This window comes from Rhagoletis zephyria, unplaced genomic scaffold (genome assembly GCF_001687245.7).
Source record: "Rhagoletis zephyria isolate East Lansing unplaced genomic scaffold, Rhagoletis_zephyria_1.1 Rzeph_scaffold_01750, whole genome shotgun sequence".
NCBI lineage: Eukaryota > Metazoa > Arthropoda > Insecta > Diptera > Tephritidae > Rhagoletis > Rhagoletis zephyria.
Window position 1 is genome coordinate 22917 of NW_016158834.1, and position 19180 is coordinate 42096.

The following is a 19180-nucleotide window of genomic DNA, read 5'->3' on the forward strand; positions in this document are numbered from 1 at the left end:
ACTGCACTTACAAACGCTTTTTTATTATTAAGATGGACACTTTCACAAACAAGCACCTCCGTATTTTACAAACGCGCTGAATATTCTATATTTTACACCTTAATTTATATATTTTCTAAATTAAATTACATTTTTTCAACCACTTGTGCAAAATAACCACAGAAATTAACATTTGCCGCTTTTCTTATGTTTTGCTTGCCTTTTCCATATTCGAGGTGAAAGTAAAAAATTTGCCGCGAACAGAGTCAAAACCAAGGCGAGTTTATACAAGGTGGCGTTGTAATACCAGCTGATTTCTTCGCCTTACATGTATTTTGTTTTTTGCTTTTACTGATTTGACAGCACACCCATCAAAAGCAAAAACAAAATAAATGTAAATTTTGGGGCAAGATTTTGGGGCGAATTGAGTTTTTACATAACACCCGCCAAGGCGAATTAATATAAGGTGATAGCAGGAGTACAAAAACAAAAATTTACATGTATTTTGTTTTTGCTTTGGCGGCATAAACTGTCAAAATCTGTAAGAGTGTGTGTAGAAATTCAAACAAAATTTTTCAATTTGATATCAGAAGCCGTGCGGCGAAACACATACAAAAATCAGCTGAGCTAGTACACACATAAATTCGTAAACATATAAATTCGCCTTGACACCCGCAATACAAAGTACATGTGGTTTTTGTTGTTGTAATCTAAATTCACCAGTAACACCACCTTGTATAAATTCCCCTTGCCGCTCACCGTCTGTGGCAAACGACAGCGAGCATGTTGGCGAGCAAGCTCGCATACATGTTCGTCGTGTGTGGCCATTGTTATGCCTGGATTATAATGAAAGTAACGGAACGGAGTGAGCTGTCACTTAATTATCTATTGTATGGGCAATGAATTCGAACGATTATAATGCACTTGAACGCAATGTAAAACGAAAGCATCTAAAATCAATAGATCCTTACGAATTCGCCGCGATTTGTTACGATACGCCCCGTGCATTATAACCAAGGTATTAGCGGTGGCATGTCGAACCTTAAAATTGGAAACTCAACTTAATTTGACGTACGTTTTCGCGTAGCCCTGAAAGTAGCTTCCAAATTAACGGAATATACACTGCATGGTTGAACACTTCCTTTCTCAAAAATCTCTCAACTTCAATTAGTGCGAAACGGAAACCCTAGCGTGTAGAGTTGAGTGGAAAATGGAAAGCTGACAAGTTGCTGCCACCTTTTATGAAGGAAATTTTTGTTTTTTAAAAAACTGCAATTTTTTTTTTACACACCACGTAAGTCTACATTTTTGGCGCACTAATAATTTTGGAGGACATTCACCTTAAGCATAACTCATTAAAATACACATATTAAATTTAATTTGCATGAACATTTCTTTGCATTCTTAAGATTATGTATCACTATCTTTCACGAGTTTTAATGGCTGGCAACTCTACACTTTCTTCGCTGAGAAATTCGTTCGCAGTCGTTTCATTGCTCGCGTGTGAATTTTCTTCGCCAATTTTCGCCTAATTTTTTTAATAAATAAGTGCGAAATATATATTATTCGATTGTGCACGCTATTTTTGAGTTTATTTTGTTAACATATTAGGTAAACATATTTCAATAGACAAAGTTACACTTTTTTATAGCGAAACTGGATGAAAGAACCTGCCAAAATTGATGTGAAGAACTAAAAAAACTAGATCCATTTCTGTTTTTTTTTCTTATTTTCTGCGAGTGCTACTTAACATTGCAAAAAAAATTACTAAAAAATATTAAATTGAGTGTGTTTAAAAAGCCATTTCTTTTGGCTCCAAGGGTCGTGTATGCATTTAGTCGCTGGTTTGCTCACCACCAATTCGTCAACCCATTTTAATGTAAATTTTTCTCTAGGCTGTGATGTGCCCCGTTTTCGGTAGTGGTCATTCAGCATTTTTAACGTAAATATATATGTGTGTTGAAGTCAAGCAACATTTGCTGTGTAGTTAACTGCAGATATACAATTTGCATAAAATTGGTTTATTTATTTTACAATAGAATTCATATACGACACTCAAGTAGCTACATAGAATTTCTTTAAATCTATGCATTAGGTATGCATATCAGGGCTGCCAACTATCCATAGGTATGAGGTGCCATATTAAGGATAAAAAAGTGCCAAAATGTGCCAAATAGAAAAAAAAGGTGCCATCCTTTTTATTTCTTCCCATTTAGCAATAAAATAAGATCTACATTTCTAAAGAAAAAGTGCAATGTCAAACTAAGATAAACCAGTTGAATAATCTTTAGAAACTAGAAAACTTTAGTTTAGAAAAAGAATTACATGCAAAGGATTCCCCAAAAATGTATTGAAATATTACTAATTTTGAAAAATGCCTTTTTGGCACTGTGCCTAATTGAAGAATTGTGTCATTTGATGTAAAATCTGGCCCAGAAATGGCACGGTTTGAGCGAAATTGGCAGCCCTGATGCTTATGTATGTACATACATATGTATGTATACTAAAACGGTGTTCACATGAGGCGATGTTTGTAACCATATGGATCGATAGGGCTGTTTTGTTATTGTAGCGGCTACAACAACCCCGTCCAGATCGGTTAATATCTCAATCGTTGTCAAGTTCCACTAACGGCAGCCCTAAGAAGGGTGCAACCTCGATAGGATCGGTCCACAGGTACAAAGGCGTTAGGGTTGTCGGGTTTTCCGCGCATACGAAGAGATGTTTCGAGTCATGGGGTGTCTCTGCATGCCGGACACTCATTTGGTACATCTGCGTTTAGTCTGGTCAGGTATGTGTTTAACTTGCTGCAGTAGCCAGAGCGAAGTTGTGCTATTGTGGTTCTAGTCTCCCGAGGTAGATGAATCTCTATATCGTCAATGTCCGGTAGTTGTGCGTCTGGAACGGCATTCACAGGTCTGGAGTCTACATAACTCGAGACTGACTCCCTGGGAATGCCGTTCAGGGCCTGTCGATAAGCTGACGGGTCCAGAGGTTGTTTAATGAACCTCTGGACTTCGTCCGTCAGTTCGTAGGGAGGGCGAGGGCTCTTCTGCAAGCAGTTGCCCATTTGGGTGACCACGTCTAAGGCTGCCAACAAGGAACTGCTTGCAGAGCATTGTGTTGTGCTCCTTGATCGGGAGCAATTTCGCCTCGTCGTGTAGGGGGTGATCAGGCGACATCAGAAGGCATCCAGTCGCTGTCCGTAGTGCGGTGTTTTGCATCGTCTGCAGCTTCATCCACTGCGTTCTACTAGTCCCCGGAGACACTGGTGCTGCGTAATTTAAAACCGTTAGTGCTCTTTTCACCATCTCTGGATAACACTAATCGCCAGTTAAACATCGTTAACGACGTTATCGACTCAATTCATATGATATTGAGCCGGCAGAGTCGCTAACTATGTTAACCTGGAGATTAGTGTTAAAATGTTTTACTTAAGACAATCATAAATTTTAATGCAACCTTTAAATAATAATAAAATTATAGCTTAAATGAGAAAACGGCCCTTAAAGGGTGATTTTCTAGTATAGGGTAAAACTGCTAAAAACTGTTCCTTTGAACTTCGGACTAAAAGCGCAGTTAGTCAACGACCTAGCGTAAACGTAGATTGACGTACGTAGCAGCAAATCAAATTTACTGTTGAGATAGAGGTCACGTTCATGATTTTCAGTGACGCATTTAATTTTTAATATTACGGTTTGGTGGTTGTCGGAAGGCATATTTCCATTGCCATCTTTAATAACCTACCAAAAGTGTATATGCATACAAAGATACGTAATAGCTTCAGTGCGTTTGAAAGGCGCCACGCCCCCTTATAAAATAGCCTCAATTTTCTCTAGAAGTATGGGATTGATTTCATATATCTCCATACCATCTTCGAGTACTCTATCATGAACACTGCCAGAGGCATGCAGTATGAAAAATTCGGTTTGATTTCCAATAGCCCCAATTTTTCTTCATGGCCATGTGATTGATTTCATAAATCTCCATACCAAGTCTCAGTACTCTACCACGAACATTTCCAGAGATAGGCAGTATGAAAAGTATTCGGTTTGTATAGGAGGTGCCACGCCTTTTCCAATAACCGCAATTTTTCTCCATGAGTATGCGCTTGTTTTGATCTTTCTCCAGACCATGTTCGAGTACTCTTCCATGAACATTTTCCGGGATATGCAGTATGAAAAATTCGGTTTGTATAGGATGTGCCCTCTCCTTTTTCTAATAGCCCCAATTTGATTTCATATATCTCCATACCAAGTTCCAGTACTCTACCATGAACACTTTCAGAGGTATGAATACCACAAACGGCAATAACGAAAAATTTGTTTTATTTAACTTTTAAATGGGAAATAACACCAAAATCTGATTTTTTCTTTATTTCCAACAAAGGTAAAAATAATTTTTCGCGGGTTCATAAATATCCCATCTTTTAAGTTGGAACCAACAATACACCCCCACAAAATTTCATTAAAATCGGTTAAACGAACACAGTGATACGGGATTTTTATATATTAAGATTTTGTCCAACGCTAGAGCGGAAGAGCTTTAGCATAAATACTTATGTATTTAACCAGAATTATCAATTTATATATAATTATAATATAACATATCATTAAACTGTGCTAATATCCAAATCCAATTAGAAGTAGTCTCACGCACGAAAAGGTGCTACATTATTATCATTACTCTCACTCGCATCATCCATTCCTAAGAGAAATCTACACGAGAGAAAATAAGTGTAAAAGAGTATTCGTTATAATGTTTCAACAATAATTCCAAAGCGCAAAATCCACGAGCTAGCTCGGTCAATAGATAATAGAGAAGGGTAAGTGTTTGGGCGGGGAAGCAAAAGTATTTATGTACATAACAGTAGATAGGTATGTAGAAAGAATAACAAAAATTTAATGACTAGCTTTGACTGCGGTTCATTGTGTTGGCAAATAGAATAGGTGTAGTCAGTGAGTTTTGGTGCACCAACCCGGCGCGAGCATTCCGACGAGTCTCTTCAGCCTTTTCCGCTTTCCATTTCAAAGAAAATTTCTTTCGTTTTCGCCGGCACCTTAGCGATTGGTTATCATCGTATAAATCGAGTATTATCGTGTAATTGAAATCATAGATTCTGTTCGCTATCAGTGCCATACCATTATTAAGACTGAGCTTTCCAAATTAAATAATATTTTATGTAAGCAAATGTTCTTAGTTTTTCAAATGCGAATTACAAATTAATACTAAAATTTCCATTGCCGTCCGACCTTCGGCGCTCCAGCAACTCTCTCGGTTTTCAAATCTGCCCAGTTTATTGGTCGAGCGCAGTTAATTGACGTCAAATTCGATAGCGCCCGTTTGGTTGGCAGGTTGATATTCTGTAGTAGCTTTAGCGTTAGTGGCGTCAGTGAGATAAATTTACCTTATGATTACACATCTGATAGTCTCGCGCTCGTGTAACGAATGAACTTTGTTGTTGTTTCAGTCCGGTTTTTGCTGAATGATAACTTTTTTTTCGCCTGGCACTTATTTTAAATTTCTATCGCAAATAAAGTGTGGAGATAGCGTATCTAGAAGATACAAGTAGAAAAAACTGCTACAATGTGCTTCGAAAAATGTGTATTTATTCTTTTTAAAATTCATACTTTTTTCTACTTGTTTGCGCAAACTGTCAACAACTACTAAACTGCTGTTTTTTATAATTTTATAGGTCATGTCGCATCACAGCGATGATCACCTTCTGCAGGCAGGAAGTGATTCTTTCTGGGAACCTGGCAATTATAAACGCACCACCAAACGTATCGAAGACGGATACAAGTGAGTTGAGAAGAAGCTTTATAAAAATGAGTGTAAAAAATAAATAAATGCCTTTTTACGACTCTTAATAGGCTTTGCAATGACTTGCAGACTCTAATACAAGAACGTGCTGATATAGAAAAGGGTTACGCAAAGAGTTTACGTGCGTGGTCGAAGAAATGGGGTGAACTCATCGAGAAAGGTAATTAAATTAAAATAAAGATAAGAAAAAAGTCTTGAAAACTGATGCCTTTCAATACAGAATTTTCAAGATGTTTTAAAAACTTTTTAATAATAAGAACATATACATACATACACACATCCAGATGCCTATCATTCGCGTAATAACGTTGATGTAAACCGTTTCGAGGAGCAAAATAGCATAATTTAATTTTGAAAGCAATTTTAGAGAATTTTAGATAAAATAACTGTTGAGGTCGTAACTGGTATGCGAGGGCTGTATTGTTGTTTTTGTTATTTTGTACTATGATTTATGAACGTCTTAAGCATACAAGTGTATAATTGTAAGCAGTTTTGTTTACATTGTTTGAATGGTAGTATTGTATCTAAATGTTTCCATAATGTATGTACATACAAGTATGCATTGATTTACTACATATAAACTGCTAGTATGTATTTATAGCGACTCCATAAGTGGACCATATAAAAATACGTTAATAAAATTTGTTCTTTTTTGCTGCTTTAGCAAAAATTCTTTTAGCATTCGCGTTGGATATCACTAAAGTTGGTTGCTAAAGCAAAAAACAACTATTCACATTCTTTTGCTGCGCGGTTTTTGTACTACTTTTAGGTACTGGCACTATTCGCTACTTTTGCGTTCTATACGCTATTGCCTATTGTGCCTATTGGTTCCATTGCTGTTATTGTTGAGTTTTTTGTTTTTGTTTAAGATTGTGGGTCACACTTTGTCGCGAAATTTAGGTTTTTCTGTAAGCTGTTCATTCTTTTTTTTCAGTAATTTGCCGGTATTTTCACTTCCCCGATATCAAATCGATTTTTGTTTGTTCCTTCAGTATTATTTCGTTCGGTTTTATGCTGTATCGCCTTAGAGGTGGGATGTGCACAGATACGTTTCATGTACATAAGCATTTCTTTACTACAAAGTACAAAGGAATTTCAGTTTACATTTTGTATTTTCTTTTTTACAAGCTTTTATTATTTTTCACTTGGGTGTAAACAAATCTTGCAATTAATTTTTAACAATTTTTTCCACGTTGAAATGCCGAATTGGAACTAAGTTGCTCAAATTGCAAATTTCCATCAATTAGAGTTTAGAAATAATGCATTTGGAAAGTCCGCCAAACTCAACTCAGAACCCTATAACAATGCAATATGAAAGATGAATTAATTCAATAATGGGGGTGCTATTTTATTGACCGATACTGTACATACAATATGCAAGCATACTACCTGAGCTACTACCTTTACCTAAAAAAAAAAAATGAATTTTAGAAATCGGTTGAGTTGTGCGGTAACATACATACATAAAAGAAATAAAATTATTTCGCCGATAACCTCTTCCTTTCTTGAAGTCGGTTAAAAAGTTAAATTAGAAAATATTTATTGAATAAAACAACGAGCGCGTAGAATAGTTGTAGATTATGTTGTATTTAAGCAATTTAAGTTTTTGCAAAAAGTTTTTGCTATGTATGTATGTTTGTATGTACATAAATGAAAAGTACAAATATGAATTTATCTGAATCTGTCTATTGAGCGACAGTTCTGGATTAATTCATAAATTATTCACATTGTTATGCGCCATCCTAATGTACCCCTGTACATAGACAAGTGCAATAAGCAAACACATAAACCTTTAGATTCCATAATCGGTGTTTGCTGACAACGAGCGGCCATAGTTGTGACTAGAAACTTTAATTGGTCAAATGAAGTCATGTTTTTAGTCACACTGTTTAGCGTTTAGCATTTAGCGCGGACGCTCAAATTTGCATCATCGCAGTCGATGTGGGGTATCCGCGAACTGTCATTGATATACGAATGTCGTTTGTATTATCATTACACTTGTTGTCATCGCTCATTGGCTGCATATTGTAGTACATCTATATTATGAGCATACAATCATGTATGTATGTATGTATATTAGACTGCATCACCAAAATAAGTTGCGGTTTTTCCGCCGGGATTACAAAATCGATTTTATTTTAAGCAGAGACCGAAAATAACTGGTCCACATTAAACACATTAGTGCTATTCACCAAAGTGAGCAAGTGGCCTGGCAGTATGGCAATAGAGCAAATCAACTCAAGCACCGAATATTGGCAACTGTCGTTGCTTGAGCTTACCTGCTATTTTGCCAGAGCGCCAGGCCACTTGCTCAATTTGGTGAATATCATTATTGTATCTTTTTTTATCATTAACCATTTATTTGATACTTTTTGTGATATATTACTATGAAAGCATTTTATGCGGGGAGCTTACGGTTAATGACTGTGAGCAATGAAATCGCTAACGAAACTAAAGGCTTATCGAAGTTATTTATGGAATTTTTTTTTTTTTTGTTGAAAAGGTGAGTTAGTAAATTTAGTTATGGTGCAGAGAAAATATATGATGAAAATGCAACGAAGTAAAACAAACTATAAAGAATAGCAAGTAAAACTATTTTTGTTTTCACTTAAATGATCACCGTTATAAAGTTTTTACAAACTTTACACACTGAAACTTTTTAATCACTACTCGTATCCAAGTCATAAAAAAGCTGCGGAATTCAACGCATGATTTTCCGCCCATTTTCTTCCCTTCACTAAATAGTCAACTATACTAACTAGAAGCAAACTATCGAAGCACTTCACTCAGTATTTTTATCATACCCACTTGGATACTGTTGCATTTAAAACAGAAAAATAAAACAAAAGGTCAATTCGAAACGTAAATAAAAACAAATCAAATAAAAGTCTACCAAATGCAGATAAGCTTGTTATAACAGTTATTGTGAGTGATTTATTTTTTATGACAAGAAATAAATGACAATTTGTGACACAGGAATAAATGGCCGGGTTATTTTCGGCCTCTGATTTTAAGACGTTCACCAAAACATTTCGGAAAAATATTAAGATTTACGTCAGTTGGACCGATTTGAAAATACCTCCAAAAATGTAGGTTTTTACGAATATAAATAGTTTCTTAAAGAATTAAAAAAAAAAAAATCCCCTCAGATAACAATAGATTAAGCGTAAAAAATTTGCATAAAAATCTTCTCAACGGAATCGTAATAATGACGTTTTTGATGCAATTTTTTTTAACTTTTTTTAAAGATTGTTTTACGAAAAACTTGAATAACTGGGCCAAAACTGATTAAGACTTATGTGGTCTCAGTAGAAAGGAATTTTCTCGCTCTTTTTATTTCTGTGCAAAAAATGCGTGTATTAGCAAATAAATAAAAAGGGTGAGAAAATACCTTTCAAATCAGTCCAGCACACGTAAATCTTAATATTCTTCCGAAATATTTTGGTGGTAGTCTTAAAATATAATGGATTTTATAATTCCGATGGAAACACAGTAGCGATTTTTTTTTGTATGGGAAGTGATGCAGTCTAATGTACATGCATACATACATATGTTTTTATTATTTTACGGGCAACAATGCGGGCGAGTGTAACCCAAGACGTCACCCCGGCTTGATGCCAAGCTATCTATCTACTTTTTTACCGGCCACCCATGTTTTCAGTTAGACGCCACTTTACCTATTGTTTAGATACATTTCTGTTTACACATTTTATCTAACTTTATTTTGAGCCACTTTTCTTTTCGTTGTCACAACGGGTACCATATTAAAGGTTTCAAAAATCGATTGCGATTGTACAGTACGTACTTACATATAAACAGATGTACATACATACATAGGTGTAGCACACACCTAAGATCGACACACATTTTTCATTAAGAAACTTCGCAATCAGTTAGTATGTCGAAAAGGCTTGAAATCAAATGAAATCGCATTTGCATTTGTTGATTGGTATTGGTAAATATCGTACCCGTATACGCATTTATCAATTCATATGAAGATTTAGTTAGAAAACAACAAAAATGTAAAAACTTATTAGAGTTCTTAAACACGTATTGATTTGATTTCAAGTATTTACAGTTGAATATAGGTTTATAACTGTTTTTTAAGGTTCAGGGAAAATACCTACTCTTTTATTACTTTCTTATACCACCAGTATGGGCTTCTAATGTTCTGATAAGGGAAATTTTTATTTTATTAGGTATATAAATTTTGGTTTCAATGCACCGCAAATTATACAGTACTTAAGTCAAGGCGAATTTATGTATGTATAATTAATACATAATATATATTAATTCGCCTTGACTTAAGTTTTATAAATTTTCTGTTTACAAATTAGCTTTAAATGCAATGCCTGGATTTCATAGGGCGTTGATATAATACAAATTTGAATGACAAAGTTGAGCACTAAAAAATGTAATTGTAATTTTTATCATTTCAATATCTAGCAGAAATTCGGTATTACGTTGCCATTATTTCAAACCTTGCGACATAATAGTATGCTTTCACTTAACATCTAATTTCTAATTAATAAGGCCCCGAATATGGTACTACGGAAGCTGCCTGGAAAAGCGTACTCACCGAGTCTGAACGCATCAGTGACGTACACATGAAGATCAAAGAAAATTTATGCAACGACGTGAGCAGCCAAATAAAAGGTTGGCAAAAGGACAATTATCATCACACGCTTATGCAAATCAAGCAACGCAAGGATATGGAAGATTTGTTTAAGAAGGCGCAAAAGCCCTGGGCTAAGTTGCTAGCAAAAGTAGAGAAGACAAAGTCTGATTACCATGCTGCCTGCAAAACGGAGCGCAGTGCCACCAATCAAGAACGGAATGCCACGGCGGATAGTTCACTATCACCGGACCAAGTATGTATCAACACTTAGAATCAGTAAGATTGTATTAACCCTTTGACCGCTACCATACAGTTTTTTATATGTTAGTTGCTCGGTGGGAACTGCAAATGAAGAAATTATTAACTTTGCTTCACCGATTCGACACCGTTTCTCATGTGTAGGTTTCTTTTTTATCAACATTCCCGCATTGTTGCCTATTTATTAAAGATAAGAGCGATTTTTTGTTTGCGTGTCAAGGCAAACATAACGGTCTTTCGCAACTCACATTGTTAGGTTATTTAAAAATCAATACAAATGAGTAATTTGTTGAGCATATGTGAAGCAAGAAGGCAGTGTAGACATATAATATGGCCAAGCTTTTAATTGGTATAGATGTCATTTAGCAAATCCTAAAACTAAACAAAATACAACTTTATATACAATACAACAGGTTTAGAATTATCTAAAATTTTTGGATCAATGTAAATTTTAAAAACATAACCCGAAAATGTCTGGGTACATATCAATAGTTAAATCTTTCATTTTTTGGCAATTCTGAAAGCGTTAGATGAGGAAATGCAGCGTGCTGTGTATACTTTGTTTCCAATGAAAATGGCTATCCTCGAGCAAAATTCTTCATTTCTGTTTAATTTATTCCTCATTCAGTATTTTTATTTATGCATTTACAAGTACATAGCATACACATTTCAAATATTATATTTACATACTTATTTCTTTATTCGCAGGTCAAAAAAATGCACGATCGTGTTCAGAAAACTAAAGATCAAGTTGCAAAATGTCGGGAGAAATACGAGCAGGCCATCGCAGAGATTACCAAATATAATTCGGTATATATCGAGGATATGACTTCAGTGTTTGAAAAGTGCCAAGCCATGGAGAGGACACGATTGGTCTTCTTTAAAGATGTTCTATTCAATATTCACGCGTGCCTGGACCTCACCAAGGTGCAATGGTACGTGAGTTGTTTCTTTTTTGCCTTTGACATAAGCTTGCACCTATTTTTATAATACGTTTGAACTCCATAGTCTGCCGCAAATATACGAAGAGTTCTATCACACCATAAATAATGCAGATCAGCAGAAGGATCTGAAGTGGTGGTCAAATAATCACGGTGTAAATATGGCTATGAATTGGCCCTCATTTGTCGTAAGTAGAATTTATAGCTCCGCATGCATATGCACATACTTTTAATTTACATTGCTTCAGGAATACACCGAAGAGTTCAGAGATATAGCAAAGGGCAGCAAATCAAAGGAGGCTCTTCCAGCAGCAGCAATCACACTTATCAATCAGCGTCCTGTTTCTGAGGACCCGCATGTATTTATAATATTGCTCTGACCGTTTGCAAATGGTTACTTTTTTTTTGTTTACAGGAATATAACACGAATAGCTTAAAGAAATCATCGGCAAATTCGAGCAAATCTAGTGGAAAATCCATGCCACAAGAATCTGCGTCTTCGCCTACAACAGCGACAGCGTCATCGGCTGCGGCGATCGGTAAAAGCGCAAATGCAGCATCGGCTTCAAACAATCGCAATTCAAGCGTAACGTAAGTTAATCCCCATAAATATAGAAATAATCAAAACTAAGTCAAGTGTGAACATTTATACTGTGTGCGGAAAAAATTTGCATACCCACGCATTGAGCATTGTTTTCTCATTACCGTCGTCATAATTTTGACCGTTTTGGGGCTAATTTGGAGTATTTTTTTTATATTTCAGGAATGGGAATGGCAAACCCGACGTCAATCCATTCGAAGAAGAGGAGGAATGGGATGAAGGTGATAACGTGTTGGTGGATAATGGAGAAAAAGGTGTACCAGTCAAGGCTTTATATGACTATGAAGGCGCAGAAGATGATGAGCTAACATTTAAACAAGGTTAGGTCGTGTGCCTTTTCGAAACACTATTTTTATATATAAGTAAATATGTATATTTTCTTTTCAAATATATTTAAGGTGATGTCTTCGAGAAGCTTGAAGATGAAGATGAGCAAGGTTGGTGCAAAGGACGTATGAATGGGCGCGTTGGGCTTTATCCGGCAAATTATGTGGAACCACTACATACGTAAATAAAATCAAATCATTTTTGAACAACTAAAAAAAGAATGTAGTAAAAATTAAAAGCCAACCCGGGAAAATTTAAGAATGCAAAACATGCTGCTGCATCATTTAACTCAACGCAAAATATATTGAAATTATCATAAAGAAGCATTTTTCGTCTGCGAAGTATTTCGAGAGAAACCGGCGACGAAATAGTAAGCAATACTTGAAACACATCACCATTAGAATCATATTTTGTGATTGTAGCCTATTATTTGTTCTTGTATTTGAAAATTGTTTACATCAGATATCGAACTATTGTTTAAAACAATTCGAAATGAAAACAAATAAGAATGAATAAGTCTTGTCAGCTTATGAATATTAGCAGTGAAAATTTTAAAATGTGATTTTAATCTTTTATGTTAGTCTTTATCAAGTTCAAAGCATTTCAAGAGCAAATTCAATATTTTTTCCTATTTAACATAATGCCCAGGTCACATGGTCCTCCCATAAATCCGTGCTCCATTAAGGTTAAATGAAAATTTACTTACATATATGTATATTATGTACGCGTACATTCATGTAATAAAGCCGCAGCTGAAATTTATTTATTGCAAATGAAAACAAAGTAAATTCAATTTTGCGATTCCGTTTGAGTACGGACGTTTAACAAAACCAAAATTGAATTAGGGAATTTAAAAAAAAAAAAATTTTAACTTAGAACCTTCAAAAACGAGTGGGCTGCTGTTCCAAAGGCGTATGAAGCAGTGAAAGAGGTGAATTCTTGGTGACCCAGCCGTTGCTTAGCACACCAAAATTGCTTCTTCAGTTTTTGGTTCGCGAAGCGCATTCTATATTCCACTTGTTCTACATATGTTAACGAGCGTATGCACAAGTATTAAAACAATCATATGCGGATATTGAGTGGATAAAATATAGTTAGTAGACATAAGCAGGTATGGGTCATAAGTTTTTAACTCGAAACACCCTTTTAGATTTATTAAAACTTTTAATTCAGTTGTCAGATACATATGTATGTACATATATATACATATATCGTTATATTAGTTCACAAGTGCTCTAGCCAACAAATTTTTTTCTTACAGAAGCAGAAAACACTATACAAAACCGGTAGGGATTTTTAAAAAGTGGCATGTAACTCCTTTGGTACTAACACTGTAAAATTTTTCTTGAAGTTGTACTTTAATAAATAAATAGTGTTGGGTTAGGCCTTTAAGAATTAAGGTGACGATATTTAAATTTATTGCGATATTAGAGCTCGTGCTTATTTACAAGCACCCAATAGGTTTGCGAGGTCAGCGATCACGCTCGTATTGTACTACATATCATTTCTTAACATCCAGAACAAAATCAAAAGTTCGGCAATATGCGTAGAAAACGAGCGCGTGCCGCTTAAAAAGATTTGATTTAATTAAGACAAGGTATTTTAAAATTATACTTTACATGCGTCTTTGCTAAGATATGTGGAAACTACAAAAAGTATTTATTTTATTCCACTTCCAGTTCGAGTTAAAAATTATGCACCATAATTCATACATTTACATTTATATACATATATACGTATGTATGTAGTTTATGGATGAAAATACATGTGTAAGTCTATAAAGCAATATTACATAGGTAGTATACTTGCATGATTACGCTAGTTTAAATAGTTATACATACTAATAAATTGAGAAATATGATGAGAAGAGCTACATACATATGCGCAATGCATTTTCTTGTTTTGTAATTTCAATACATATACAAACATACACAAAATGAACATTTTATTGTTGGGAGAAATATTGTATGTACTATGTATTTAACTACATATATCAAATTTTATTTAATCCGTATTCGTGTCTTTATGTATTATATTTTACATTGGTTTACTCTTTTTAAGATTATATCCTCCTTTAACGTGTGTAACAATGTTTAGAACTGCTTGCTGCCGTAAAAATTTTAGGGATGAAGTTTAAATGGGGAAATAAACCACCTAATGCCAAACTTCAAGTAAAGGAAAAAATAAAACAATAAATGAATTATAACAAATATACAAACATACACGAATGTAGCAAGTATTTATATGATTATTATTTACTAAACTTATATCTTTTTGAAATAATAAAGAAATGTGAAATACGTTGATTTATAAATAATAAAGAATTATCTCATTCCTTTATTAACCCTATGAAACTGCCCCTATTTCTAAAAAATAAGGAGCTTACCTGGAACTAATTTTTTTGATACGAGCAAGAACATAAACATTTATATTTATTTATTGTTCGCTATTTACGTTATATATGTTACCGGCCAAACACGATCTTAGGACAAACTAGTTTTGACTAAGCTAAACTAGATCAAGCGCCACATTATTTTTGAGCAGAACTACTTTCTGCGTAAGCGGCCTTCGGCCGCACTTCATAGAAATAACCCTCATCAGTCCAACTCCAACTACGCAGTCTACAATATTGTTGCGTCCAACCTGATTTCGCGTTAGACGGATGTATCGAATCTAGATAGAACTAGTTTCGCCCAGGAAAAACTAGTTTGTCCTAAGATCGAGTTTGGCCGGTAACATATAAAAATGTATATTATATGAACTTCTTTTTTTGAAAAAATATGTATCCTTATAATAAGAGCGACTTAAAAATAGCATACTAAAAACTAAACATGCTTGTGCTAATTAGATAGCGACAAAATATTTTACCAGATTTTATAACTAAGTTGAAACTATGGATACAGTGAAGCGTTAAGGCTATTTTGAAAATAGGAGCACCAGTTGTCACCATTTTCACGTTTCTCTGCTTTTCCCATCCGTTAACAAAACTGTTTGGATTGTTTTATCTTATCACATAATGCTCGATTATAGTGTAAATACCACAAACACTTTTCGACAGGGTGTTGAAGTCGAAGTGCCCTACGCCTTTGCCACCGCACACTTCTGCTATTTACCACCGTTTCTTCATGATCGCCTATCGTCGGTGAACGTACCGCATAGCATGGAACGCTCAGATAGTAGTTGGCGATTTCGTACAGTTGCTTATATTGTTGGGCTTGCAATTGCCACCAACTTATCGGGCATTGTTCTAAATCTAATGTTGACTCACACTTGTATCGATTAAATTCTACATCGATAGCACTTTCTGGTTGGGTTAGCTTCGGAATCGGATTGTTGGAATGCTTTCGATTAGCTGCGCCCGCTGCATCGCTAATGCGATGAAAAAAAGATCTTAAACCTTGTAAACGAAAAAAATAATAATTAAAATAATTTTCATGAGAAGTTTACCTAGCTACATAGTTACTCACTTGATTTTGGTACTATCTGTGGTAAGGCATGTTGCTGGCTTTGTCCCACTTTTAGTTGTGTATCTGACGTCGGTATTAAACGTTGAAACCGCTGTTTAATTGCCGCCACTATGTCTTGGCGTTGAATACTATCAAAAGTGGCATTTTGTCGTTGATCACATATCTGTTGACTATTGGGCTGAATAAAGTCATGTTGAAAGCGCGGATCAAAGATTACTGCCTCAGAAAAATATGAACACTTTGTCAGGCTAAGTTACCGGACCAAAACACACATTATTATTTTATTAATTTTCAAAAAAAAAAAACATTTTGCCTACCTGTTGCGTAGTTCAACATTGACTACTTTCTGCGCAGACTCCAGGTAAACATTACCCTCTGTGTTAAATACTAAGAAATGTTCCTCGAAAAGTTTCGTAATCAATGGCCGAACAAGTGTACAGAGCGGTAACGATTCTGTGGTTATTGTATCAAATGTAATCTATGAAGAGTATTATGGTGAACAGTTACAATAGTCATTATTGTGCCAATCGCTTGAATAAAATATATTGAGAGTGATATTAGAAGTCTGATTAGGAAATCATCACATCTTTTGATAAGGCTTTTTTCCTCCTCTTTAGGACAGCTTAATATTAATTATGGGCTTTTTCGAGTTGCAATCACAACCGCAGTGTTGCGCGAATTATTAGAGTATCACGTTCAGTGTGAATTTCTAGCAACGTATTGTCAGTTGGGCACATGCAACAGTGATGCAAAATTTCATCAGTACAGCAGTAATGCCGCTTTTATTACATGCCTCGAACCAGCCCGGTTTCTCCAACTCAACTTGGTTTAGCTATTTTTTGGACTTACATAAGTCAAAAGTTAGCCTACTTTTTACACAGCTTATTCTTGACTAAGTCTAAAAAATTGGCTAAACTAAGTTAATCTTTCTTACTGAGAGTTTATTTTTTCGTATATACCTTCAAAGGGTTTATGTATGCTATGAAAGGTTCCAACTCTGACGCCATATCCTGGCATTCCAAATCGTTCGCTAATGAGCTGTCGAGGAAATCTTTAATAAATTTTAGCTTCGACCACGAGCAATGGGATGGCAATTCTGTCAAATTAAGATACTACAAAATCATTGATAATCTCGTTATATCTGCAGTCTTATAATATACTATGACGTTTACAAATACCTGATATAGTTTAAAAATCCTGTGAAGCACCTCTAAGACTACATTCTGTTCGAATATTAGGTCAAGACACCGAGTAAGTAATGCATCCAAACATGGCACCACTTCAATTTCTAATTAAAACATACAGACATTTGACCACGTTTTTAAATTCAAGTTGAGAAAACCTACCATGAGTTGTGGCGAATTCGTTTACGACTGAATTCTCGTCCACCATTGCTACAATTACAGCACAACGGCTCAGATCGAATTCTAGCAAAGCATTTTCCAAGTCTATTGGGCCGTTACAGACAATTTCTTCATATAGAACACTTTCCAATTTCCTTTCATAATCAACATTAAGAAAGTTAACATAAATGCTAGCAATGCTCTCCTCTTCGTTATTAATATAAGATTCAATACTAAGTGAATATGGTTTATGATCTTGCAAAATGTTTTGTGAAATATATTTTTTTAGAATATCTTGCATTTGCCCAAAGTCATCCTGTACTTTCTTCTCAATTTCATATTTATCTACATTAGGAGCTCCAATTGAGTTAAGAAGAGTTTTAAAGCCGAACCCCTGCAAAACACTAAACGGTAATAGATCGGTGACCAGCATGCCTGCAAGCCCTTCGACGTAAGAAGTTCTGTTTTGCAACGCACTGGATGTTTTCGATTGTCCGCGGTGACCGGATGAGGAACTACTTGAGTCGTCAATCAAAGATTTCTGCGTGATTTCGCTTTCAAGCGTAACTGCTTCGTCTTCTACGAATTCATGTGCTTCATTGTGTACAGTATCAACACTGAAATCATCAGCACAATGAATGACCACATCTTCGGTTCCAGTTGTTGTCAAAGCGTTAACTGGTTCTGAATCAAGAAACTCGTAGCCACTCCTGCTTCTATTAACAACGACGTGCTCATTCACATCATTAATTTTTTGATGGTTTGGAATTGCTTTTACATTCCCTGTGTTTTCATGTTGATATTGAGAGTCCTGTAAAATAGCATTTGAAGCATGAAAGTAAGTTTACTTAGCATTAGATACTGACCTCTTGATCACTTGTTAATGTTATTTTATTGACTGCACGATAATTTGAGGTCAGTCGTTTAATTTTTAAAGCACTACCCTCATCATGGTCGAGCGAATTTGAGCGCTTACATATTTGTACTTTTACTTCGCTCTCTTCATTTAATTCAACTTCATTTAAAACATCTGTTGAGACATCATTACTGTCGCCCTCTTCCAAGCCGGCATATGTTGAGCATTGCTGCCGCTGCTGCAGATGCATTTCATGCAGTCGCTCCGGATGCCGCGCAATTAGGTGCGTGCGAAGATTGGATGTATTTTTGTTGTAAGTAATGGCAGTACCACAAAGCGTGCAGATAATCTTTTGCCGCGTTAAAATTTTATTAGCACTGTCTGAAGGAAACCCAAAGTATTTCCAATAAGGACTGCGCATTGAGGCCGGAACGGTGGTGTGTGTGTATTCGATTGTTTGTTTTTCAACGCAATTTTCATACTTCATTTTGCAGTTGATTACTATCGGTATTCGAGTTTAAATTAACACGTAGGTCCTTCGAAAACAGCGCACTACGTTTGGTCCAGCAATCATAAGCACTGTGGTGCAATCGCCAGTTCCCAAACTTCNTATTGTTTGTTTTTCAACGCAATTTTCATACTTCATTTTGCAGTTGATTACTATCGGTATTCGAGTTTAAATTAAGACGTAGGTCCTTCGAAAACGGCGCACTACGTTTGGTCCAGCAATCATAAGCACTGTGGTGCAATCGCCAGTTCCCAAACTTCAGTTTCTTCCTCAGCTTTTTATAGTTGTAATGTTGAGTACAATGCCAAGGATTAACATATTGAGTTGCACAATGAGGGAATACCTTACTAATTTACATCTAATAAAAACCAAATTTTAAATTACCTTGTTTACAGATCGCGTTTGTTTCATTGAATCATAAATGTCAAAACACATTAAACGCGACAGCGACAAGCGCCA

The 19180-nt window shown here is 35.4% G+C and overlaps 2 protein-coding genes across 3 annotated transcripts; one reads left to right on the forward strand and one right to left on the reverse strand.

Moving 5' to 3' along the window:
• Positions 1 to 1432: 1432 nt before the first annotated feature.
• On the forward strand, positions 1433 to 14864 carry Synd (protein kinase C and casein kinase substrate in neurons protein Synd). 2 transcript variants are annotated; one of them, XM_017618923.1, is made up of 10 exons: positions 1433 to 1590; positions 5675 to 5781; positions 5853 to 5962; positions 10336 to 10673; positions 11387 to 11613; positions 11687 to 11807; positions 11868 to 11978; positions 12035 to 12210; positions 12383 to 12540; positions 12619 to 14864. In XM_017618923.1, the coding sequence occupies exons 2-10, from the start codon at positions 5678 to 5680 to the stop codon at positions 12729 to 12731; spliced, it is 1458 nt and encodes a 485-aa protein (XP_017474412.1). In that variant the 5' UTR covers positions 1433 to 1590; positions 5675 to 5677; the 3' UTR covers positions 12732 to 14864. The 2 variants fall into 2 exon arrangements, with proteins under 2 accessions (XP_017474412.1, XP_017474414.1); XM_017618925.1 differs by lacking the exon at positions 1433 to 1590 and adding an exon at positions 1714 to 1921.
• Positions 14865 to 14977: 113 nt separating this feature from the next.
• LOC108365018 (uncharacterized) lies at positions 14978 to 18813 on the reverse strand. The gene is made up of 8 exons (XM_017618922.1): positions 18224 to 18813; positions 17361 to 18168; positions 17193 to 17302; positions 16974 to 17126; positions 16332 to 16492; positions 16015 to 16262; positions 15529 to 15944; positions 14978 to 15444 (listed from the first exon to the last, which is right to left on the reverse strand). Exons 1-8 carry the CDS (start codon positions 18698 to 18700, stop codon positions 15439 to 15441), a joined length of 2379 nt encoding a protein of 792 aa, XP_017474411.1. The 5' UTR covers positions 18701 to 18813; the 3' UTR covers positions 14978 to 15438.
• Positions 18814 to 19180: the final 367 nt, after the last annotated feature.

Coding starts and splice junctions, on each gene's coding strand:
- Synd (XM_017618923.1), top strand. CDS start 5,678: ATGTCGCATCACAGCGATGATCACCTTCTGCAGGCAGGAAGTGATTCT. Junction 5,782..5,852: donor CGTATCGAAGACGGATACAA/GTGAGTTGAGAA, acceptor GACTCTTAATAG/GCTTTGCAATGACTTGCAGA. Junction 11,614..11,686: donor GACCTCACCAAGGTGCAATG/GTACGTGAGTTG, acceptor TGAACTCCATAG/TCTGCCGCAAATATACGAAG.
- LOC108365018 (XM_017618922.1), bottom strand. CDS start 18,700: ATGAAGTATGAAAATTGCGTTGAAAAACAAACAATCGAATACACACAC. Junction 18,169..18,223: donor CATTAACAAGTGATCAAGAG/GTCAGTATCTAA, acceptor GCTATTTTACAG/GACTCTCAATATCAACATGA. Junction 17,127..17,192: donor GGATTTTTAAACTATATCAG/GTATTTGTAAAC, acceptor ATGATTTTGTAG/TATCTTAATTTGACAGAATT.